Source organism: Gymnoscopelus braueri (genome assembly GCF_963280865.1).
Source record: "Gymnoscopelus braueri genome assembly, chromosome: 13".
In the NCBI taxonomy this organism is placed as follows: domain Eukaryota; kingdom Metazoa; phylum Chordata; class Actinopteri; order Myctophiformes; family Myctophidae; genus Gymnoscopelus; species Gymnoscopelus braueri.
In genome coordinates, this window is record NC_137615.1 from 8,070,768 (window position 1) to 8,096,452 (window position 25,685).

At 39.0% G+C, this 25,685-nt stretch overlaps 1 protein-coding gene across 1 annotated transcript in view; it reads right to left on the reverse strand.

Moving 5' to 3' along the window:
• Positions 1-544: 544 nt before the first annotated feature.
• LOC308098067 (NLR family CARD domain-containing protein 3-like) overlaps positions 545-25,685 on the reverse strand; it is a 36,935-nt gene continuing 11,794 nt past the window's right edge. The window contains exons 3-9 of the mRNA XM_080446287.1: positions 12,526-12,631; positions 7,362-7,407; positions 6,865-7,110; positions 3,188-4,970; positions 2,914-3,087; positions 1,100-1,252; positions 545-746 (exon numbers count right to left, since the gene is read on the reverse strand). Coding sequence (XP_080302413.1) covers positions 638-746; positions 1,100-1,252; positions 2,914-3,087; positions 3,188-4,970; positions 6,865-7,110; positions 7,362-7,407; positions 12,526-12,585 — 2,571 coding nt within the window. The 5' untranslated portion in view covers positions 12,586-12,631 and the 3' untranslated portion in view covers positions 545-637. The remainder of the gene's footprint in view (positions 747-1,099; positions 1,253-2,913; positions 3,088-3,187; positions 4,971-6,864; positions 7,111-7,361; positions 7,408-12,525; positions 12,632-25,685) is intronic.

Consider the following 25,685-nt stretch of genomic DNA (forward strand, 5'->3'; position numbering starts at 1 on the left):
TCTTGCGGCATCAACTGAGTGCATTGTAGTGCCCATGTCTGCTCTGGATGGCTTACTTACTTTCCTCCATATTAAACTGGACCATCCAACCACCCATCAGTTGAAGACAATTGTGAAGCTTTACTTCTATGCTTTGGACATGGACGCGTCTGTGCAACGTGTCGCTAACGGGTGTCATCAATGTGTCCCTGAAAAAAGCCCCTGTATTCATGCTTGATCGGTCTACGAGTGACCCACCCCCTCGGTGGGGCCGCCTTCGCAGCCGATGTGTTTAGACGTGAACGCCAGTTCATTCTTTTTGTTTGAGAGTGTGTGACATCATTCACAGTGACATCCATCATTGAGAACGAACGCGCAAAGACACTCAGAGACGATTTACTTCGCCTGTGCGTAGGTATATGTCCACTTAGGCTTTCTTAAATGTTTTTTTAACAAGCCTCTGTCTGATTGTAATTGAGCACTTTATTATCTATGTATTTTTATTGTTATGTTTGTATGTTTTGGGACTACGGATGGAAATGAGCTTATGCTAAATACAGCATATTTACACTTAATCATGTGTATGCAATAAATAAATCATGTTTAAGCGTTCATTAATGTTCATTCTCCAAACCAAATAAACAAAGAAAGTATACAGTTAAGTAAATATCTGGGTGTGTGCAGCTTTGATTTCATGAATGAAACAGAAGACACACTTACACTTCTTTAAACCTGGTTTCAGCCTGGACTCTCCACCATTTTCGACACTGGGCGTGGAGGAGAGACATAGTTTGATTGAATATTGATTGAAAACTGTATTAACAAGATTGCTAACAGTACATATAGTACAGTCAAAAGTTATGCTCAAAAGGATAACACAAACATCCTGGCTTGTTTCCATTGTGGTCCATTGTACATTACATAACGGTAAAAGTAGTAGCAAAAACTATATATGTACAGAGAACGTGGGGGAGGGGAGCATTTGGTGGGGGATGATAAGTCAGGGCTGAATATAATATTTGATAATAGAAAGAATGATAGATAATGATTTTACAGCATTAAACAATACTATACAGCATCACAGTATGATTCCCTCTAAACACACTGGTTCTCTCCATACCTGAGAGTCTGCAGTGGTAGAGCAGACAGATTCTCTATCCCGATGTCTCCTGGATGATTGTAGGTCAAATCCAACACTTCCAGATGGGAGTTGGACCTCAGAGCAGAGACCAGATAAGAACAGCCTTCCTCTGAGATCATGCAGCCTGACAACCTGCACGCACGCACGCACGCACGCACACGCGCACACACACACACACACACACACACACACACACACACACACACACACACACACACACACACACACACACACACACACACACACACACACACACACACACACACCGACCATAATAAGGAGGTCAGGGACGAGAGATTAGAATCTGATTGGTTAGTCTGTGGCCAGAGCCAATCAAATCCAGATTAAAGTTTGTTTTTAACCAATCACATCGCTTAGACAGGGTCATGTGAGGGGGGTGACCAGGGGCGTGGCTATGCCAGTAAAAAACAGGGTAAAGCTCCTCCCCTGGTGATTGCGTCACAAAGTTTCACGTTGACTGTTCTGTGTCAAGTCTGTTTCAGATGTGTTTGTTTACAATATGAACAGATTGAATGTCATCTCTCCATGTAGCACACATGGCTTTTTCTTTCATTGATTGTTTATTTCGAAAACTGTTAAAAATACAAAAATAAATACATAAAATAAACATGATACACTTAAAATAAGAAATATAAAAATATGAAAACAAATACATGTTGTACTTTATAGGGTGTTCGAAAAGGGCATAGGATGAAGTTAAAAACGTATCTAGTCTTATCCCTTATTGTTTATTCAAATAATATCTAAAAATACAATTTCTAAAATCTATGTCAAGAAATTACTATGAAAACAAGAAACAAACAGAAACAAAAACAGCTTCAGGTGTTCATCTTCAGAGCTTAATGCAATATCCTTTCAATATGTTGTTTTTATACGTTTTTTTTTAAACTTGAGTATTGTACTGCAACTTTTCAGTTCTTCACCACTGGTGTTCCATAGTTCAACCCCTCTTACTGTGATACAGTGAAGCTTGAATTTGTTCTAACCTTTTTCCTTTAAATACTTTCCTCTTAATTCAGATTTACTGTCTCTCCATTCAAACAACTTCTGGATACTGTTTGGCAATTGACTGTTTTTTATTTTGTACATGAGCTGGATGGTTTTGAAATCAACCAAGTCCTTAAATGTCAGTGTGTTCAGTTTGATAAAGAGTGGGTTTGTTGGTTCTCTGTAATCAGCTTTGTTAACTATCCTTATTGCTTTTTTTTTAGAATGATAATAGGATCTGTGTTTGGGCTGTGTTTGGGCTGATTTATGCTGTAGAACCTCTACTGCATAAACTGGCAATGTTTTTAGAGGACTCAAATTATGGTAGGAAAAAAAACAGTGCTCACACAATAGATGTTATTATAATCATGTTGCCTCCATTTATATAGTTTCTGTATGTTCAATTCTGATAAGGGAAGCGTTATAGCTACAGTTCAAGATCCGTTTAGGATATTGACTGATTTTGCTGATATGAAATCATTATTAGAAAGAATAACTGTCCCACTTTTATGTCCCATATAACGTGAAATCACCCTACCATTGGGGGGCAAGACATAAAAGACGATAGCCCTCGTTAAATGTTCTAGTTGAATACATGTTCCAATGTTTTGATAACCTGGAAAAAACTCTAATATAGTGTTAATTCATATTTTCTCTGATATTTGCATACATGCCATAGTCTGTATCCTCCTGATTAAATGTAAATACATTCATCAGACAAACTCCATGTGTATTTAAGCCATGGTATAAATGTTCTCATGTTTAAAAGGTTCAGGAATACTGACCTGAGCGTCTTGACTTTACAGTGTGGACTCCCCAGTCCAACGCAGAGCTGCTTTATTCCGGAATGCTGCAGATCATTATTGCTTAGATCCAGTTCTGTCACATTAGAGGAGCTGGAACTGAGAACTGATGATAACTCCTCACAACATCTCTCTGTGAGGTTGCAGCCACTCAGCCTGAAGAAACAATAGTTATTATAAGACATTTTTTTATTTCTTTGCCTATCAAATAAGATGACATAATATATAACATGTATCCAGTTATCAGTTCACCTACAGAGCTGTGTTTGAGGCTTTGACCACTGGCAGCAGCCTCAGAAGAGCCTCCTCTGAAGCAGAGTATTTCTTCAGGTCAAACACTTCCAGCTCTTTTCCTGATGACAGCAAGATGAAGACCAGAGCTGACCACTGAGCAGGAGAGAGTTGGTCTGTGGAGAGACTTCCTGAGTTCAGGTACTGTTGGATCTCCTCAACTAGAGAATGATCATTCAGCTCATTCAGACAGTGGAACAGGTTGATGATTCTCTCTTGAGATGGATTCTCCCTGATCTTCTTCTCGATATACTCAATTGTCTTCTGATTGGTCTGCGACATGTTTCGTGTCTTCATACCAGGAAGCAGTCTGTCTAACAGCGTCTGGTTGGTCTCCAGTGAGAGGCCCAGCAGAAAACGGAGGAACAAGTCCAGATGTCCATTTTGACTCTGTAAGGCGTTTTTTACGGCACTCTGGTAGAAGCGAGTTTCCTTCTTTGTAGAGAGCTTAGACCACCGGAAGGAATGTGGCAGTAGGTTGACACCAGTGTTGATGAATGAGTGAAATACATAAAGAGCAGCCAGAAACTCCTGAACACTCAGATGGACAAAGCAGAACACCTTGTCCGTGTGCAACCCATGCTCCTCTTTAAAGAACTGTGTGAACACCCCTGAGTACACTGCTGCTTCCTCAATATCAATGCCACACTCTGTCAGGTCTTTTTCATAGAAGATCAGGTTGTGTTTCTCCAGCTGGTCAAAGGCCAGTTTTCCCAATGACAGAATGACCTGATCTGGATTCAAGTCAAAATATGCCTGAGCTTTGTTATGATACTTAGCCTTCATCTGTTTGAGATGAACCAGCATGAAGTGGATGAACATAGCAGCCAGGGTCTTTGGAAGTGCTACTTTGTCATTTTCTTTCAACATGTTCTCCAGAACTGCAGCAATGATCCAACAGCAGACTGGGATGTGACACATGATGTGGAGGCTTCGTGATGTCTGGATGTGTGAGATAATTGTTGTGGCCAGCTTCTCGTCATCACGGAATCTTTTGATGAAGAACTCCTTCTTCTGGGGGTCAGTGAATCCTCTCACCTCTGTCACCCTGTCAACATGTTCAGAAGGGATCTGATTGGCTGCTGCAGGTCGTGTGGTTAGCCAGATGCGAGCAGAGGGAAGCAGCTTGCGCTTGATGAGGTTTGTGACAAGCAGAGCCACCGTGGTTGGCGTTGTGACATCAGTTATGATCTCACTGTTGTCAAACTGTAGAGGAGGCCTACACTCATCTAATCCATCAAAGATGAACACAGTATTGGGATTGTTGAAGTTGCAGATTGGTATGCCCTTGGTTTCAATATAAAAGTCATGAATAAGTTGCTCCAAGCTGCAATTCTTCTTCACAGAATTCAGCTCACGGAACGTGAATGGAAACATGAAGCGAGTACTCTGGTTGGCTTTGTCTTCTGCCCAGTCCAAAGTACACTTCTGAATGAGGACTGATTTCCCAATGCCAGCCACTCCCTTTGTCATCACTGTTCTGATGTGTTTATTTTCTGGAGGTAAAGGTTTAAAGATGTCTTCAGATTTGATTGATGTTTCTTTTGTGATTGATTTCCAGGACACTGCTTCAATCTGTCTGACCTCATGTTCAATATTGCCCTGTCCACTCCCTCCCGTTGTGATGTAGATCTCTGTGAAGATCTCTTCCAGAGGTGTCGAGCTTCCTTTTTCCTCGTTTAGTTTCCACCCAAAGAAAGGCTGAAACCTCGTCTTCAGATTCATCTTGAGTTGAGGAGCAAGAGTTTCTAAATGACCAAAGAACAGAGGACAAAAGTAATGTAATGGTAAAAGTGGTGTGTCTCAAATGACAGGTCTTGGTCTTTCTATAGTTGAAAGAGGATTTTTGATTGATTGATTTAATACTTTGCAACAGTTTGTAAATAGTACAGTGGTAAGATTTTACAATGATGGTTAAACGGATAACACAAAAAGTCCTAGGGACTTGTTTCCATTGTGGTGTATTCAATTCATCAAGATATTTAAAGACATACAATACATACAATAATCAAATCAACGTCAATTAACGTGTATGTACAGTAAAGATTGGAGGGGGGGGGTAATTTCTGGGGTTAAGCTTAAAATACTTTTCTAAGACCAGTTACACATTGCAGACAGGTGATGTTTTCAACAGATCATGTGTGTGTTGCAGTAGCTGCTGAACTACATTATGGGTCAGTTTTCATTGGGGAGGTAAATGTACATTTCCAATGAAAGGAGGTGTCATTCACTGCCACCATTTTTCCTTGTTCTCCCTTGTACATATAGTGTTTGTATTTTTTAATGACATATATTGTTATGTTAATCTATTATGCTATGTTGATTAATTGAATACATAGGACCACAATGGAAACAAGTCCCAAGGACTTTGTTGTGTTATCCTTTTAGCCTTAATGTTTGACTAACAAACTACATGGCTGTGCAATATTTATTGTATTATTAATTATCAGTAATAATATCCAAGTTAAACAAAGTCAAATGGTATGAATTATGGAATAACATTTCTGTCTAATACTGACTGTTGATAAAGTTAGCGTCACACCAGCATGTTTTATTGTCTTGACCTGTCTCTTGTGTTATTTTGTTGACATCTTATGTTTCCTGTTTTGTGTTGTATTTAGGGTTTAGAATCAGAATCAACTATATTGCCTCATCACAGGTTTACAGGTGTAAAACAATGGGAGAAATTTGTTTTTGTTTACTGCTGTGTTCTTTTTGTTTTGTAGTCATATCCTAGCGTTTCTTCTGTTCTTCTGTTACTGCTACCTGTCTTGTCTCACAACAGAGGTCATTTAATATGACTGTAGTTTGAAAATGTTCACCTGTGTCTTGTTTAGCCCCAGCCAATCATGTTAATTGTCCTTAGTGTTCACCTGTGTCTTGTTCCTGTCTATTTAAACTCCCCTGTGTTTGCTGTTCACTGCCAGTTTGTTGAATGTCGTCATATGTGCTTAAGTCAGTATTTCATCGCAACCTTGTTGACATTCATTGTCTGATGTTGAAAATACCATGTCTGGGCCAAAAATTCATAGTAAAAAAAAAGTGCTTAGGAGCCGAGATCAGCCTTTTTCAGTAAGAAGTTAATAAGAAGTGAATGGAGCAGCAAATCTTCAAGTCATGATATCTTGGGTTCTGAACATTTTTTTTGTGTGACATTTTAGACGTCATTGGCAGGGGCGTCGTTACGCGGGGGCTTCGGTGGCTTTAGCCACCAATGTTTTATCCAAAGCCACCAATAAAAAAAATTACCCTAACCCTAAAAAAAGATATATATATATACATATATTTTTTTTTTATGTTTTTGAATTATATATCTAAAACCCTAACCTAACCTACCCCTAACCCTAAAACCGAAAAAAAGTAACAAAAAACGGGGGGAAAAGTACCCAAATCTGCGAAAAAGTTTGCGCGTGCTTCGCGAGGGGGGACACATGCACGCGCGGTGCGCTTGTGCATGTGTCCGTTGCCTGGGGGGCTAAGCCCCCAACCTAGTAGAGACCTAGCAACGCGTCTGGTCATTGGCACTCTGGGCTTATGATAAAAACGGACGTCTTAGACGTCATGTGGCACTGAATGAATTAAAGTGATTTTTTGTATTTATTAAAAACATAAAATAGAGTAATGTAATACATCTGGTCTTACCAACGCTATTCAACTGGTGGGGTTGGTGTTGTTTGAGGGCATCATAAAATGCTGCTCTGACGACTGTTGCACCTTGATCTAGCACCGTTGTATACAGCAGCCTCATTTGGTCGATAGGTGACTTCTCAGCTAGAATCTTTTGATAGATCTCATGATGAACCATGGTGGTTCCTAGACTGTCTACTACAGCCATGACTGTGGAGGTGTGTTGAATCAACCGTGCCCTGTTCTGCTTCACAAACTCTGCTGCTTGCAAGAGGAAAAAAGAGTGGTTGAAATAAATACGTCACAGAAAATAATGTCATTATATGAATGATAAATAAAGCTCTCATCTGTACATCCGCACATAAATAGCAGAGTAACAACTGGTACATTTATAGTTTTACAATATGATTTTGAGGATGTACAACACCTAGGCAAACAAAACGTAGCACCAGCTAACTACTTACTTATTGCCTTAAGCATTGAACTGTAACAAGAACAGGAAAAAAAATCACCTTTTTCTGCATCACTTTTTTCTGAAGTGGAGCCATCATCAGCACCCTGTTGTACCAATTCATGTTATTTTAATCATATAATGACTGAGTGAGCGCTATTAGACAACATAATGTATTGTAGTGATGAATTGAATACACAGGACCCAATGGAAACAAGCCATAGTGCTTTCTCAATGTTTTATCAATGCCACAATGTAGAACTACTCTATTACAAGTACATGTCCAGAATTCTAAGTTTACTTGAGTAAAAGTATTTGCAACATATCCTTAAGTACTACAATTAAATATGAAGAATGTCCCCTTTCACAAGTTTGTATGAAAATATTATGAAAATAGCAGATCTACAAGCTCACAATGTGTACAAATCTACAAAGTACGTAACTAGTCAAAAGTTTTCAAATAATTGTAGAAAAGGTGTAAAAGTATAATATTTGCTTTCAATATTCAGTCTTTCAGTAGGACTTTTAGGGCTCTGTTATTGATATGAACGACTAAGCCCTTTGACAAAATAAATACATCTAATAACCATTTAAATTAATTAAAGCATAATGTAGTAACTAGAAAAAGTGCTCCTCGGAGCACAGGTCTCCGCCAGGTCAGGTAGGTTATTGTGGGCCAGCAATGTTCGGAATTCACCAATCAGGATGGAATATGAAAAATAGGACGGAATCTCTTGACTATAGAGATAATGTGTACCGATTTGCATGATGTTTTGGACAAGATTTGTAGGAGTAATATAAAATGTTTTTTTTTGTTGCAAAAATCGGCCTCCTGGTAGCACCACAATCGGACGCTGCGTTCATGATTTGCGGCATTTTGTTGAAAACGGGCCACTCCTGTCAATCTTAGCGAATGAGGATGGAATATGAAAAATCAAACAGATCGGTCTTGATCACAGGACTATAGAGATCATGTGTACCAATTTGCGTGATTTTTTTATAAAATCTGAAGGCTTAATATAAAAGAATGTGTTTAACATAAGTCGGCCTCCTGGTGGTGCTATAAAGGGCAGATGTGAGAAATGCAGGGCAAAGGTTTTTCCTTGGCCTCTAGTAGGGATACAAAGTTATCATACAAAGCATACAAAGTTTTAATTGAATTTAATTAAATTGCACGCTGTGTTCATGATTTGAGGCAATTTGTTCAAAACGGAGCACTTTGGCAGGCAATCTTAGCCAATCAGGATGGAATATGAAAAATCTGAAAAATACTTTTCGTTTAACACAGTATTTCACACGGTATAAAAAAATTACGGAAAGCTCCGGTTATATTTTCTTTTCTCTGGACGACGAACAGTTATCCTCTTTGTGTTTACCAACGGTCTGACACGCGATCATAATATTGTGGGGTGTCGCTAGGCAACCGCCTGTCAGGCACCGGATCGCCGGATATGGTAAAAAAAATTATAACTCCAGACAGCTCGCTTCAGTAAATTTAACCCTTTGCTGGCTGGGACATCTGTCGTCTGTGTTTATAAACACGGGAGGACGATGGATCATAATGAATACAACATTTCTGTGACCGGTTGAAAAGGTTATAAAACACAAAAATCGCTGGCACTGGGTGAGTATCTTATGAATATTACTCTGGCACCGAATGTGTTAATGACTATAGATATAGTGGCCCTAATTTAGCAACAGAGCGTAAAAACTGCATATTTTTTGGCTTAAATTCGGCCGTACACCAACGTCCAAGTGACATTTATCAAGCAATCTTATACAGCCAATCCTAGCGTACATTTGGTCGGAGCGTTGATAAATCTGACGGCTGAAACCAAGCGTCATTTAAATAACACGCCGTTAAATATTCTCGAAACGCCCCGATTTTACGACATGAAGAACCAGAATACGACCAAACAGAGCATAGACAGCCAATAAGAAAGGGTTTCCTCAGCCCGCCTCGCTGCCTGTCAAGTCACACACACACACACACACGCACGCACGCACACGGACGCACAAGCACCTAACTACTTTCAAGCCGAACTGTCTTTCACATGCACGTGCACACATTGACATGAGAGGGGGCTTGAGCCCCTGCCCTTTTACTCTTTACTTTTAAAAAGTGCCCTCTCCAGACAAGAAAAAAGAAAAGATATTTCGACTGCCCCTAGCAGCCTAACGGTAAGGCCGACGGAAATGGCAGTGGATGTATTGGATGCAACTCAAAGTGAACTTTCCTCATGTATCTAGTTTTTTGCTATACGCCCTTCCTAGCCCATGTTATTAAAGAAAAACGGACGACAATGGCCAAAACTCGATCGAAAATCGGCGATCGAAAAAAACTGGCGAAAGTGGTTGTTTTCAAGATGTTTTGTCCATTATCTCTGGAACGGAAGGTCCAATCTGCTCAGTTCAAAGCTTGTTGGATGTGTGACTTTGAGGACATTAAGCACGCAATGATACCTCTCGGATTTTTAGGGTTTTCTGGCCTAAAAGTATGGTAAAACAAACAATAGGTGCTCTTTTGCCCCTGCCTCTCCAAATCCCCTCTGCACATCCCTGGACTTTCATCTATTCCGTAACGGTACAATCTTTGTCACGTTGGCTAGTAGCAGATGCCTGTCAGACAGTCAGACAATGCTGCTCCGCAGGTCTAGAATGGAACAAACGGGTTCAGCCAAAGTCAACAACTGCCTCCGACCTGACGTGAGATCTGAACGGGCCGTACGCTGAAGTCAATGTCAGGATATATTGATAAATGCCGAAAGTTGCGGTGATCTCGCCGTACGCCCATTATTTGGTCTACACCACGTTGATAAATGAGGGCCACTGTGTACTGATTTGTGGGATTTGTGGACAAAATCTGTAGGAGTACAGCTATAACAGGCCCGTGTGAGAAATTTGGGGCTGAGGTTCTGAATTGGCATCCAGGGAGCTGCGATCAAGCCAACGGTGCCGGAGATTAGCTGTACATAGACAGAATGACACACGCACACAGACGGAAAGACGGACGCATAATAGTCAGGGGATATTAAAACAATCTTGGAATAAATTCCTTACCAAGAAATGTCTTCACCAATGTGTTTGTAAAAGTGTCTAGTAACACATCTCATAAAGACTGAAATGCAGTTTCCCTAGGGGAATTTTTGACAGCTGCTGAAAGTTGGGGTACCCACCATAACCTTATGCGGGGGGGAAAAATCAAAATTTAATTCTGTTTTAAGTAGCAAGTGAGGGGTCAAACTATGGTGTTTTTATGATTCTGAATCCATTGCAAGCATTTGTTTTGCACCAAAACCACTCCTTGGGCTAAAAACGGCCATAGCCAACCTTTTCCAGGTAATTTTTTTGTGTAAAAAGCCCATTGAGATTGGGCTGTTTTTAGCCCAAGGAATGGTTTTGGTTCCAAAAAAATGCTTGCAATGGATTAAAAATCATAAAAACACCATAGTTTGACCCCTCACATGCTACTTAAAACAGAATTAAAATTTGATTTTTTCCCCCGCATAAGGTTATGGTGGGTACCCCAACTTTCAGCAGCTGTCAAAAATTCCCCTAGGGCAACTGCATTTCAGTCTTTATGAGATGTGTTACTAGACACCTTTACAAACACATTGGTGAAAAAATTTCTTGGTAAGGAATTTATTCCAAGGTTTGACATTATTCTGATTATATTCCCTGAATATAACATACTCTCTCGCCATGCCTTTCGGCTTGGCGAAGACAATGACGCAAAGGCTCTGTTATTGACATGAACGACTAAGCCCTTTGACAAAATAAAATACATATATATATATATGTTACAGTACGATTGGAGAACCAGGACGATTGAAGAAAGCGCGCTTGTTTTTACCACTCAACCAGCAATTCTGTAGAAAAAGCACTAGAGGGAGCCACAAGCCAGGCTTTCCAAATAAAGTGCACACACATATATGGCCGCAACCACACACGCACACACACACACACACACACACACACACACACACACACACACAGTGATCCATGAAAAGAACTATTCTGTCCCTATCGGTTCACAACTCGGACGGCGCTGATTCGACTCATCAGAGCATCGGCCGGTCAGCGCGGGCACTCGCGCGCCTCCTCGGCCTCAAGCTCTGCTGAGTCGGCGCGCCTCCGTCATGGACAATAACTATTATCATGTGACACGTGCGTGTGAACCATAGAGGTATAGGTGTGAACGCGTGTTCAGCGTTCCCCTAGCGTAGCTTCCTGGTTGCTACGTGGGGGTGTCGGGGGAACAACAACAGACAGGTCCGCGTCGCATCAAAGCCCCGAAGCCCCGTGCCTAAAAACGAGCGCTCTGTCTTCAATCGTCCTGGTTCTCCAATCGTACTGTGACATATATACTGTATATATATTATATTATAAATATATACATTTATATATTGTATATATGCTCATTTGATTTTCCTATTTGTCTCATCTGTCTAAAAAAGTAGGTAGCTGATATATTGCACTTTTACCTTAGCGCTAGGTATACTCTTAGTTGCTTGCTTGAGAAGAGAATGCACTTCTGGTGATTAGTAGTTTTCTTGCCTACCGTTGTTGAATGCACTTATTGTAAATCTGCTAAATGACTTTAATGTAATGTAATGTTTTAGTTTTTGGATATTACTCTTACAGATTTTGTCCAAACGTCACGCAAATCGGCACAGAGTATCTCTATAGTGCTGTGATCAAGACGGATCAGTCCAATTTTTCATATTCCATTCTGATTGGCTAAGATTGGCTTCCAAAATTTGCAGGATTGGTCCGTTTTGTACAAAATGCCTCAAATCATGAACGCAGCGTGCGATTTCCGTGAGGTTTTGCACACACATTCCCACTAGGCCGAGGAAGAAATGCCACCCTTTTCACATTGGCCTGTTATAGCGCCACCAGCATGTCTAATTTGGCAAAACACATTTAGCCTCAAATCATGAATGCAGTGTCCGATTGCCGTGAAAGGCCTAAGAATAAATGGCACCCTTTTCACATTGTTCTAATAAAGCAACACTAGGACGCCACAATAACCTACCTGACCTGGCGGAGACCTGTGTGAGGAGCACTTTTTCTAGTTAATATTATTATTTTTAATTTACTACACCATTTATGGAAACTTTTTTACACTTTGAAACCACTTCACTCAAATCCACACAGCTATAATTATAAGATTATGTTAAAGCTGTGAATAAATAATTAACAATATAAAGCATGTAGCCTACCTGGATGTGTGGAGTTGAAGATGAAGGTGGAGCTGAAGGTGAAGGTGTCTGGTCGGCCATTCTGTTTTATTAATGAGGTGGACTGGAGGAACAGCAGGTAAACAACCTGTATGATAAAATCATATTAATAAACAACCTGTATGATAAAATCATAACCAACCTGTATGATAAAATCATATTAATAAACAACCTGTTTGATAAAATCATCTCTGTTACTTTAACTCTGAGTGAAATAATAAACCTATTATTCTATTTAATGTTACACACTCTCAGAGGCGTTATTATGGATCCCACGCCAGCTCTTGGCAAACCCCGCTGTGATTGATTGATGCAGTTCGCTGGGCTCATTCAAAACAGCCCTAAAAACTCATCTTTCTGGAGGCCTAAAGAGGAGCTAGTACCAGTTTCCCTGTAGACAGACGACCCCCCCCCCCTCCTCTTTTTTGTACATATTTTTTATTTCCTCATGCTTTTTTTGTATATAATTTTTTATTTTTCCATGCTTCCCCCCCCCCTTTTTTTGTACATATTTTTTTTATTTTTTCATGCTTTTTTTTGGTACATAGTGGTATTTTTTCTGTATTATCTGTATTTTCATGTTGATTTTTGAACTGTTTGGTTGCTACTACATATGTCTATGAAATTAATTCAAGGACCCCAACGGAAACAAGTCCGCAAGGACTTTTTTGGCCGGACCTTTTAGACAAAAGCATTATAAATGTAACTGTGTTGTTTTACATTCTTTTGCCTAATAACAATTTCAATCAATCAATCAATTGGTCAGTAGTCGCTGTGATTGACAGTTCTCGTTTTTGCAACTATGCCTAAACCTAACCTAACCCTAACCTCAGTAAAACTATGCCTAAACCTAACCTTAACCCTAACCCTTACCTCAGTAAAACTATGCCTAAACCTAACCTTAACCCTAACCCTAACCTCAGTAAAACTATGCCTAAACCTAACCTTAACCCTAACCCTAACCTCAGTAAAACTAAGCCTGCCAGGGAGCCAATCAGACAGGTAAGGCGGGTCTATATCCTGGAGCGTTGGTGGGATCCATAATCACGCTCTCAGAGAGAGAAATAAATGACATAATTACAGTTTTATGTGACAAATCATTGCATGTTTTTAAAAAGGTTTTAACTGAATGTCTTTCATACTTTGAACAAGGAATAAACACATTGATATGAATTGTGTTCATAAAAACCTTACATATGAATGTGTGACTGAACAGCATTTCTTTGTAACCAAAGACACTTTGACTGTTCCTGAAATAAATCACATTATTATTCAATGTCTCTGGAAATGAACATTCTGAATTTAAGCTGCTTTTAAACATAACATTGTCTCTGTCAGGTAGAAACATCATATGTGTCCAAAACTGTTCCTTTTTCATTATTATTTTAAAAACCTTTTTAAATGGTGAAAATAGCCGATCTACAAGCTCACATTGTGTTTCTTCCTGGTGCATTGTGAGCTTGTAGATCTGCTATTTTCACTACTTTGAGTGTGACACACTTGTATGATGAAGCAGGACATTAATTTACAGTTTAAATATGGAGATACAAGGTTTCTCCCTGACAGTGATCATATTCTGTCTAATTAATGATCTTATTTTTATTCTTTATGTTTTAGGATGTCATTTATCAAAGCACATCATGTCTGTCAGTTACATCACAACTAAACTATATCAATACATCATTATAATTCATCTCCATCAAAGACCTATTTTATATGTTTTATTTACAGGTCTTATGTGGTAATTAAGTAGAAAGTATATAAAGTACTTTTACTACAATTATTTGAAAATTTTAGTTACTTTTATAGAGTTACATTATTATTACAAAACGCACATTAACCACTTCAGCCTATTACTATATACTTTGGCTATTTGAGAATAGCAGATCTACAAGCTCACAACGCGTTGCACAGCGACACGCTGTGAGCTTGTAGTTCTGTTCTAGGTTTCTGACTGTTTCTGACTATACTGTATGTTTCAATGTGCTTCTATTTCCTGTTCAGTGCTCACATCCGGTCTAAAGCCCGCCTACTGTATCCGCTCATTTCCTCTCACCCTATCCACAAGTTTCCTAGGGCGTTGTGGCATCACTTCCTGTCCATTTAATCCCTGATGCCTGATCAAATGGACAGGAAGTGATGCCCACAACGCCCTAGGAAACTTGTGGATAGGTGCGTCCAGACACATGCCACAAGGTGACGCCAAGGTATATAGAAAGAAGGTAGGGTCATCTACGTCATTTTCGCTATCACGCAATTCCAGCCGGCAGATTGGTCGCACCATGGAGCCAGACTGCAGCCTTGAGATGCGTGGAATGCATTGAGTTAATGAGAGCCCAGTGGATCAGCTCATGTTAATGAGGAGTTAATGAGAGCCCGGTGGATCAGCTCATGTTAATGAGGAGTTAATGAGAGCCCGGTGGATCAGCTCATGTTAATGAGGAGTTAATGAGAGCCCGGTGGATCAGCTCATGAACTAAATATATTTCTGAATGACTGAGACCTTTGTAAAATAATTGCTTCTGGAAAATAAAAGAAGACATACTGTATCACACATTGTTTTCTGCTGTGTTGCTTTTCAATGTGTCCACTGTATACGTTTACTGAGCTATCTAAAGAGCACAAAGTACAAGATACTGCAGAGCCTGAAACTAGTGTTGCCATGTCCACTTATCATAAGCGACTTTGGGCTTATTTTTCTTTTGCTTGTAAATATTGGTAGTTGCGGGTTGCGTTTTTTGGGGTAAGTGTAGTTGATTATTTGGACTTGCTTCACAATTTTAAAATGATTTTAACCAGTGGTTCTCAATTATTTTTATGTCATGGACCTTCAAATAAATGTATTTGTCCCTAACCCCGATCTGAAAATGTTTTGTGCCAGGGAGCCCCGTACCAGATTTGTGTTGTTAGTGTTTCCAAAATCCTCAAATATTTCACATATTACTTTAGAAAAAAAAAAAATAGCAGATCTACAAGCTCACAACGTTGCATCGTTGTGGGCTTGTAGATCGGCTATTTTCAATGTAAGTATAAAGGTTTAAAGTGCTCATATAATGGCCTTGTACAGGTCTTCAACAGGGGTCCGCGACCATAGATATATATAAACACTAGATGACTCACCCGCGCTGCTGGCCAATGGAGTACGACGTTGCCACATGGCGGCCATCTTGCGTCAGTCAGCTCGCTCATTCATAACATTATGTCTATGGTACAGTACATGTACTATTGAAATAACCATAGCTTGCTCAATTTCCATCCGATTTTCAAACAGTTTGGTGTGTTGTAAACGCCAAAGATGTAGTTATGATACTGCATACTTAATGTTATTTTCATATAAAATCCATGATTATAATTATAAGTATGCAGTATCATACTAATATCATAACTACATCTTTGGTGTTTACAACACACCAAACCGTTTGAAAATCGGATGAAAATTGAGCACGCTATGGTTATTTCAATAGTACATGTACCATAGACATAATGTTATGAATGACTGTCGCAAGATGGCCGCGGTTGAGCTACGCTTGCGACGCCCCCTTGAGCCATCTAGCCTTTCTTATATATATCTATGTCCGCGACCCCTAGGGGGTCCACGAGGTAGCCTACTGCAGGGGGTCCGCGAAATTGTTGCTTGATTAGACAATTTAAAAAATAAATGTATATATAAAAATATCTTTAATATACATATATTATTATTTATTTATTTAAAAAAAAAAACATTTGTCTTCATATATTTTTAAACATTTTCCACATTTAGCCTATGTATTAAATAAATCATGATTTTGTTCATTTTGAATACTTGTATACATGATTATTGTGCAATGACAGATATTGTTGTTCTCAGTTAATAAGGTATGTTTATAAATGGGGCTTTGAGCAGCTGGTGGGCAGTGACGTTTTTCGGAAGTGTAGTTCTTTGACTAGCGCTATTTGTACAAGTGAGAACAGAGGAATAACACTACTCATCATGAAAACATTATACATGTGCAATATTAAATATTAATATTATCCATATTATCCAGCAATATGAAAACATTAGTGCACCTTGACAAAATGAAAACACCATTACATTGTTATGAATAGAATTAACCACATGAACCCCAGCATGGGGGGAATATAGGCCAAACATAGCCGATTTACAAGCTCACAACGTGTCACGCTGCGACGCGTTGTGAGCTTGTAGATCGACTATTTTTGGCATAGAGATTTGGTGTTGACAGAAAAAAGCTTCCAAGAAATGTAGGTCAGTTTTTACTGAGAATAGAGGGTTTAAGTTAGGCTACATTACATCAATAATTATGAATGACAGATTCATATGAATTCAAATGTTTCGCCACTAGATGGCGAACTAAGACCATATAATGAAGCATTGTATGTTAAGCAGAGAGACTCCTTCATAATAAGTCATGGAAGTTATTAATAATAACTTCCATCAAACGTATATTTTAATGTTAATGTTAACTTATTAACCTGTGTCCTGTGTTCTCTACACCAGCGGTTCTCAAACTTTTTCATGTCAAGGACCCCCAAATTGACACTTATTTAGCCCGCGGACCCCCGTTTGAAAAGATATGCCAGGGACCCCCATAAGAAAATATTTTTTACGGCTCTAGCAGTGATTCTAAACCATTTTAATTTCATGGACCCCCAGTTTGACATGCATTAGGGCTACAGACCCCCATTTAATGGCATTTCTACATCTGGGACCCCATTTTATATTGTAAAATCAATGTTAATTTAACTCTGAGAGTGTACAAATGGAACCAAATGAACCTGCTAGGGTACATTTGGTTCCATGTGTACACTCTCAGAGTTACAGACCTGTAAGGTCCATTTGGTTCCATCTGTATACTCTCAGAGTTACAGACCTGTAAGGGTCCATTTGGTTCCATGTGTACACTCTCAGAGTTACAGACCTGTAAGGGTCCATTTGGTTCCATGTGTACACTCTCAGAGTTACAGACCTGTAAGGGTCCATTTGGTTCCATGTGTACACGCTCAGAGTTACAGACCTGTAAGGGTCCATTTGGTTCCTAATCTATCATTTAGCTGGGGACCCCCTGGAACTCCCTCAAGGACCCCTGGGGGTCCCCGGACCCCACTTTGAGAAGCAATGCTCTACACTGTGGTAAACTATCACCCAGCAGTGATAGACATCAACCAATAGGACAGATATGTCCTGTGTTCTCTACACTGTGGTAAACTATCACCCAGCAGTGATAGACATCAACCAATAGGACAGATACGTCCTGTGTTCTCTACACTGTGGTAAACTATCACCCAGAAGTGATAGACATCAACCAATAGCACAGATATGTCCTGTGTTCTCTACACTGTGGTAAACTATCACCCAGCAGTGATAGACACAAACCAATAGGACAGATACGTCCTGTGTTCTCTACACTGTGGTAAACTATCACCCAGCAGTGATAGACACCAACCAATAGGACAGATATGTCCTGTGTTCTCTACACTGTGGTAAACTATCACCCAGCAGTGATAGACACAAACCAATAGGACAGATATGTCCTGTGTTCTCTACACTGTGGTAAACTATCACCCAGCAGTGATAGACACAAACCAATAGGACAGATATGTCCTGTGTTCTCTACACTGTGGTAAACTATCACCCAGCAGTGATAGACACAAACCAATAGGACGGATATGTCCTGTGTTCTCTACACTGTGGTAAACTATCACCCAGCAGTGATAGACACCAACCAATAGGACAGATATGTCCTGTGTTCTCTACACTGTGGTAAACTATCACCCAGCAGTGATAGACACAAACCAATAGGACAGATATGTCCTGTGTTCTCTACACTGTGGTAAACTATCACCCAGCAGTGATAGACACAAACCAATAGGACAGATATGTCCTTTGTTCTCTACACTGTGGTAAACTATCACCCAGCAGTGATAGACACAAACCAATAGGACGGATAGGTCCTGTGTTCTCTACACTGTGGTAAACTATCACCCAGCAGTGATAGACACAAACCAATAGGACGGATATGTCCTGTGTTCTCTACACTGTGGTAAACTATCACCCAGCAGTGATAGACACCAACCAAAAAGACAGATATGTCCTGTGTTCTCTACACTGTGGTAAACTATCACCCAGCAGTGATAGACACAAACCAATAGGACAGATATGTCCTGTGTTCTCTACACTGTGGTAAACTATCACCCAGCAGTGATAGACACAAACCAATAGGACAGATATGTCCTTTGTTCTCTACACTGTGGTAAACTATCACCCAGCAGTGATAGACACAAACCAATAGGACAGATAGGTCCTGTGTTCTCTACACTGTGGTAAACTATCACCCAGCAGTGATAGACACAAACCAATAGGACGGATATGTCCTGTGTTCTCTACACTGTGGTAAACTATCACCCAGCAGTGATAGACACCAACCAATAGGACAGATATGTCCTGTGTTCTCTACACTGTGGTAAACTATCACCCAGCAGTGATAGACACAAACCAATAGGACAGATATGTCCTGTGTTCTCTACACTGTGGTAAACTATCACCCAGCAGTGATAGACACAAACCAATAGGACAGATACGTCCTGTGTTCTCTACACTGTGGTAAACTATCACTCAGCAGTGATAGACACCAACCAATAGGACAGATATGTCCTGTGTTCTCTACACTGTGGTAAACTATCACTCAGCAGTGATAGACACAAACCAATAGGACAGATACGTCCTGTGTTCTCTACACTGTGGTAAACTATCACTCAGCAGTGATAGACACCAACCAATAGGACAGATATGTCCTGTGTTCTCTACACTGTGGTAAACTATCACTCAGCAGTGATAGACATCAACCAATAGGACAGATATGTCCTGTGTTCTCTACACTGTGGTAAACTATCACCCAGCAGTGAATGATAGACACCAACCAATAGGACAGATATGTCCTGTGTTCTCTACACTGTGGTAAACTATCATCCAGCAGTGATAGACATCAACCAATAGGACAGATATGTCCTGTGTTCTCTACACTGTGGTAAACTATCACCCAGCAGTGATAGACACCAACCAATAGGACAGATATGTCCTGTGTTCTCTACACTGGGCGGGTTAGAGCTTGTAGTTTTTTTTCAGCCAGTACAAACCCATAACACATGCATAAATGTAAACGTCCTTATTTATTTGTGGTGAATGGCCTGAATACTTTGCACTGTTTAGTTTATCTCATCTGAATAGCTTATGTGAGCACAATAAAGAATAGCAGAACAATACATTAAATTACTGTTTGTTGAAGTGGCCAACGAGACCAACATTATTTTGGTCTCCTTTTAGGTTTAGTTTAAATGTGTTTTCTTTATTGCTTGTCAGAATTAACTTACTTGTTAACTATGTTATCCCCTTAAATAAAATTAAACATTGTTTTTAACATTTTATTTTACCTTACTTATATATATTTTATGCTGTAACATACTGCTGTTCAGCACTTTGTAAAGTGCTATATAAATACATTTATTATATTATTATGATGTAGCCTACTTAAACCCTCTATTCTTAGTAAAACAGACTTACATTTCTTGGACGCTTTTTTCTGTCAACACCAAATCTCTTTACCAAAAATAGCCGATCTACAAGCTCACAACGCTTCGTGCTGCGATGCGCTGTGAGCTTGTAGATCGGCTATTTTTGGCTTATGCTCCCCCATATGCTGGGGTTCATGTGGTTAATACTATTCATAATAATGTAATGATGTTTTCATTTTGTCAAGGTGCACTAATGTTTTCATATTGCTGGATAATATGGATAATATTAATATCTTATATTGCATGTGCATAATGTTTTCATGTTGAGTTAGTAGTGTTATTCCTCTGTTCTCACTTGTACAAATAGCACTAGTCAATGAACTACACAAAACAAGCCCAAAAAATTGCCATACATTCCTAATAGAAAATATTAGATGCATATATCATTATAATTACTATGTAGGTCTATAATAATGTAGGTTTTGGTTATGTATTATAACATTACACACGTACTTGCTTGATTAGAAAATTTAAAAAATAAATGTATATATAAAAATATTTTTAATATACATATATTATTATTATTATTATTTTTTTTTTTTTAAACATTTGTCTTCATATATTTTTTAACATTTTCCACATTTAGCCTATGTATTAAATAAATCATGATTTGTCCATTTTGAATACTTGTATACATGATTATTGTGCAATTGACAGATATTGTTGTTCTCAGTTAATAAGGTATGTTTATAAATGGGGCTTTGAGCAGCTGGTGGGCAGTGACGTTTTTCGGAAGTGTAGTTCTTTGACTAGCGCTATTTGTACAAGTGAGAACAGAGGAATAACACTACTCATCATGAAAACATTATACATGTGCAATATTAAATATTAATATTATCCATATTATCCAGCAATATGAAAACATTAGTGCACCTTGACAAAATGAAAACACCATTACATTGTTATGAATAGTATTAACCACATGAACCCCAGCATGGGGGGAATATAGATCGACTATTTTTGGCACAGAGATTTGGTGTTGACAGAAAAAAGCGTCCAAGAAATGTAGGTCAGTTTTTACTGAGAATAGAGGGTTTAAGTTAGGCTACATTACATCAATAATTATGAATGACAGATTCATATGAATTCAAATGTTTCGCCACTAGATGGCGAACTAAGACCATATAATGAAGCATTGTATGTTAAGCAGAGAGACTCCTTCATAATAAGTCATGGAAGTTATTAATAATAACTTCCAGCAAACGTATATTTTAATGTTAATGTTAACTTATTAACCTGTGTCCTGTGTTCTCTACACCAGCGGTTCTCAAACTTTTTCATGTCAAGGACCCCCAAATTGACACTTATTTAGCCCGCGGACCCCCATTTGAAAAGATATGCCAGGGACCCCCATAAGAAAATATTTTTTACGGCTCTAGCAGTGATTCTAAACCATTTTAATTTCATGGACCCCCAGTTTGACATGCATTATGCTACAGACCCCCATTTAATGGCATTTCTATCACCCCGTTTTATATTGTAAAATCAATGTTAATTTAACTCTGAGAGTGTACAAATGGAACCAAATGAACCCGCTAGGGTCCATTTGGTTCCATGTGTACACTCTCAGAGTTACAGACCTGTAAGGGTCCATTTGGTTCCATGTGTACACTCTCAGAGTTACAGACCTGTAAGGGTCCATTTGGTTCCATTTGTACACTCTCAGAGTTACAGACCCGTAAGGGTCCATTTGGTTCCATGTGTAAACTCTCAGAGTTACAGACCTGTAAGGGTCCATTTGGTTCCTAATCTATCATTTAGCTGGGGACCCCCTGGAACTCCCTCAAGGACCCCTGGGGGTCCCCGGACCCCACTTTGAGAACCAATGCTCTACCCTGTGGTAAACCATCACCCAGCAGTGATAGACATCAACCAATAGGACAGATTATGTCCTGTGTTCTCTACACTGTGGTAAACTATCACCCAGCAGTGATAGACACCAACCAATAGGACAAATATGTCCTGTGTTCTCTACACTGTGGTAAACTATCACCCAGCAGTGATAGACACACATCAATAGGACAGATATGTCCTGTGTTCTCTACACTGTGGTAAACTATCACCCAGCAGTGATAGACACACACCAATAGGACAAATATGTCCTGTGTTCTCTACACTGTGGTAAACTATCACCCAGCAGTGATAGACACACACCAATAGGACAGATACGTCCTGTGTTCTCTACACTGTGGTAAACTATAGACACCAACCAATAGGACAAATACGTCCTGTGTTCTCTACACTGTGGTAAACTATCACCCAGCAGTGATAGACACCAACCAATAGGACAAATATGTCCTGTGTTCTCTACACTGTGGTAAACTATCACCCAGCAGTGATAGACACCAACCAATAGGACAAATATGTCCTGTGTTCTCTACACTGTGGTAAACTATCACCCAGCAGTGATAGACACCAACCAATAGGACAGATACGTCCTGTGTTCTCTACACTGTGGTAAACTATCACCCAGCAGTGATAGACACCAACCAATAGGACAGATATGTCCTGTGTTCTCTACACTGGGAGGGTTTGTCTCTTGTAGTTTTCTTGCATCCAGAACAAACCCATAACACATGCATAAATGTAAACGTCCTTATGTATTTGTGGTGAATGGCCTGAATACTTTGCACTGTTTAGTTTATCTCATCTGAATAGCTTATGTGAGCACAATAAAGAATAACAGAATAATACATTAAATTACTGTTTGTTGATGTGGCCAACGAGACCAACATTATTTTGGTCTCCTTTTAGGTTTAGTTTAAATGTGTTTTCTTTATTGCTTGTCAGAATTAACTTACTTGTTAACTATGTTATTCCCTTAAATAAAATTAAACTTTTTTTTTTTACATTTTATTTTACCTTACTTATATATATGTTATGCTGTAACATACTGCTGTTCAGCACTTTGTAAAGTGCTTCAGTATATAAATACATTTATTATATTATTATTATGTAGCCTACTTAAACCCTCTATTCTTAGTAAAACAGACTTACATTTCTTGGACGCTTTTTTCTGTCAACACCAAATCTCTTTACCAAAAATAGCCGATCTACAAGCTCACAACACTTTGTGCTGCGATGCGCTGAGCTTGTAGATTGGCTATTTTTGGCTTATGTTCCCCCATATGCTGGGGTTCATGTGGTTAATACTATTCATAATAATGTAATGGTGTTTTCATTCTGTCAAGGTGCACTAATGTTTTCATATTGCTGGATAATATGGATAATATTGCACATGTATAATGTTTTCATATTGAGTTAGTAGTGTTATTCCTCTGTCCTCACTTGTACAAATAGCACTAGCCAAAGAACTACACAAAACAAGCCCAAAATATGGCCATAAATTCCTAATAGAAAATATTAGATGCATATATCATTATAATGACTATGTAGGTCTATAATAATGTATGTTTTGGTTATGTATTATAACATTACACACTTACTTGAACTGTCAGTCAATATGATTGACACTCCTCCCCAAAGCCACAGCGTCTTTGCATTTTCCCCAGAACTCTGGGAAAAAAAGACAAAAGTCTCACTATTTAAGCATACTTGACAACACTGGTTAAGACTAAGAAGATTGTTTAGCATTACTTAAATTATAATAATAATAACAATATTTCTGTTGCAGTAGTAGGATGAGTGAAGACTGAGAGAAGCTTGTTTGAGAAAACACGTCCCCCTCACGTACTAGAAGGACAATATCAGCACCATAAGCAGAGACGTGTGTTTTAATGAGTCTAACATTCATTAGAAGGACAATATCAGTCACTAGAAGCAGAGACATGTGTTTTAATGAGTCTAACATTCATCAGAAAGACAATATCAGTCACCAGAAGCAGAGACGTGTGTTTTAATGAGTCTAACATTCATCAGAAGGACAATATCAGTCACCAGAAGCAGAGACATGTGTTTTAATGAGTCTAACATTCATTAGAAGGACATCAGTCACTAGAAGCAGAGACGTGTGTTTTAATGAGTCTAACATTCATTAGAAGGTATATATCAGTCACCAGAAGCAGAGATGTGTGTTTTAATGAGTCTAACATTCATTAGAAGGACAATATCAGTCACTAGAAGCAGAGACGTGTGTTTTAATGAATATAACATGATTAAAATGGAGTTTGAAGTTACAATGGGTTTGTAAAGGAAGAGGGCGTGTCTGATAAAATGAAAATCAAATATCTAAATATTGAACTTGCAACTTATAAACTGTGAAACACAGAAGCCTGAGTCGACGTTAAAATGATCCTAAACATGTTTGACAGAGAAATAGTTTAGATAAGTAGTAACTGTTGCTTGTATCAACTGTTAAGTTCACAACTCTGTCTGTCTGTCTGTCTGTCTGTCTGTATGTCTTTCTGTCTGTCTGTCTGGGGGAAGACACACACCTTCACTGATCTAGGATCTGATCTATCTCACTATATTTCCACACTCACTCCAGAGGGACACATTGCATATACAGGGCCATTCTATGTCATACAAAAGTAGCAAGAATAGAAGATCTACAAGCTAAAAACACATGCGTTTTGAGCTTGTAGATCTGCTATTTTTGCTATTTTGGAATTGAAATTCAATTTTTCTTTATGAACTTAAATACAAATACATTGGACATAAAAAGACAATATAATTTATATAGTCATTAAGCTACTAATCAGTGGCGGCTGGTGTTTTTTCGAGCTAAACCAAACCAAACATTAAGCCCATCTTCACTGATGTAGGATCTGATCTGAACCAAATGGACCCTTACAGGTCTGTAACTCTGAGAGTGTACACATGGAACCAAATGGACCCTTACAGGTCTGTAACTCTGAGAGTGTACACATGGAACCAAATGGACCTGTAATGGTCCATTTGGTTCAAACACTCTCTGAGTTAAATTGACACTGTGAATAAATGGCATCCATGGCAGATCTACAAGCTCACCCCCATGCAGACAGGCATGGGGAGCAGACTGATAACCTCGTCCCATTGGCTACTGTAAACGCCAGTCAATGTGTGTGACATGTCCCGCCCTAGCTGTTGCCAAGCAACATGTCTGCTCAGTGTATTGAAACTAAGCTCACTTCCTGTTGTCTGTGATGACAGGAAGCAGCTTCTCTACTCTGACCACACGTCTCTGCACTTCCCTTTTCTTCCTCTCTTTGTGATGTTTAATGTTCATGAGTGATGAATGGAATGACAGGACCACAATGTGTTATCCTTTTAGCATCATTGTAACATCACACTGTACTGTGACCAATATAAGAGCAAATATGACAAGATGTATATTTAGTTGTTGTCATGTCAAATAGGAAATGTATTTGTCTCTTCAGCAACTCTGCAGAGATGGTGAAGAAAGGGAACTTTGAAATACTCTTTCAGACAAACCACACATCATGTGACTAGAATTTTACAGCTAAAAAGTGAAGTGAGAAAAACTAATAAGGAGCTGAAGCTCAACCATGTGAAGCCAACATGAAACTTGATCCAGTGTCATGAGTATTTTAAAAGTTACATCAATCATTGTTGCATTATTATTTGATGTGCATAAAAACTAATTCATAATCAATCTGTCCTTTATTATTCAC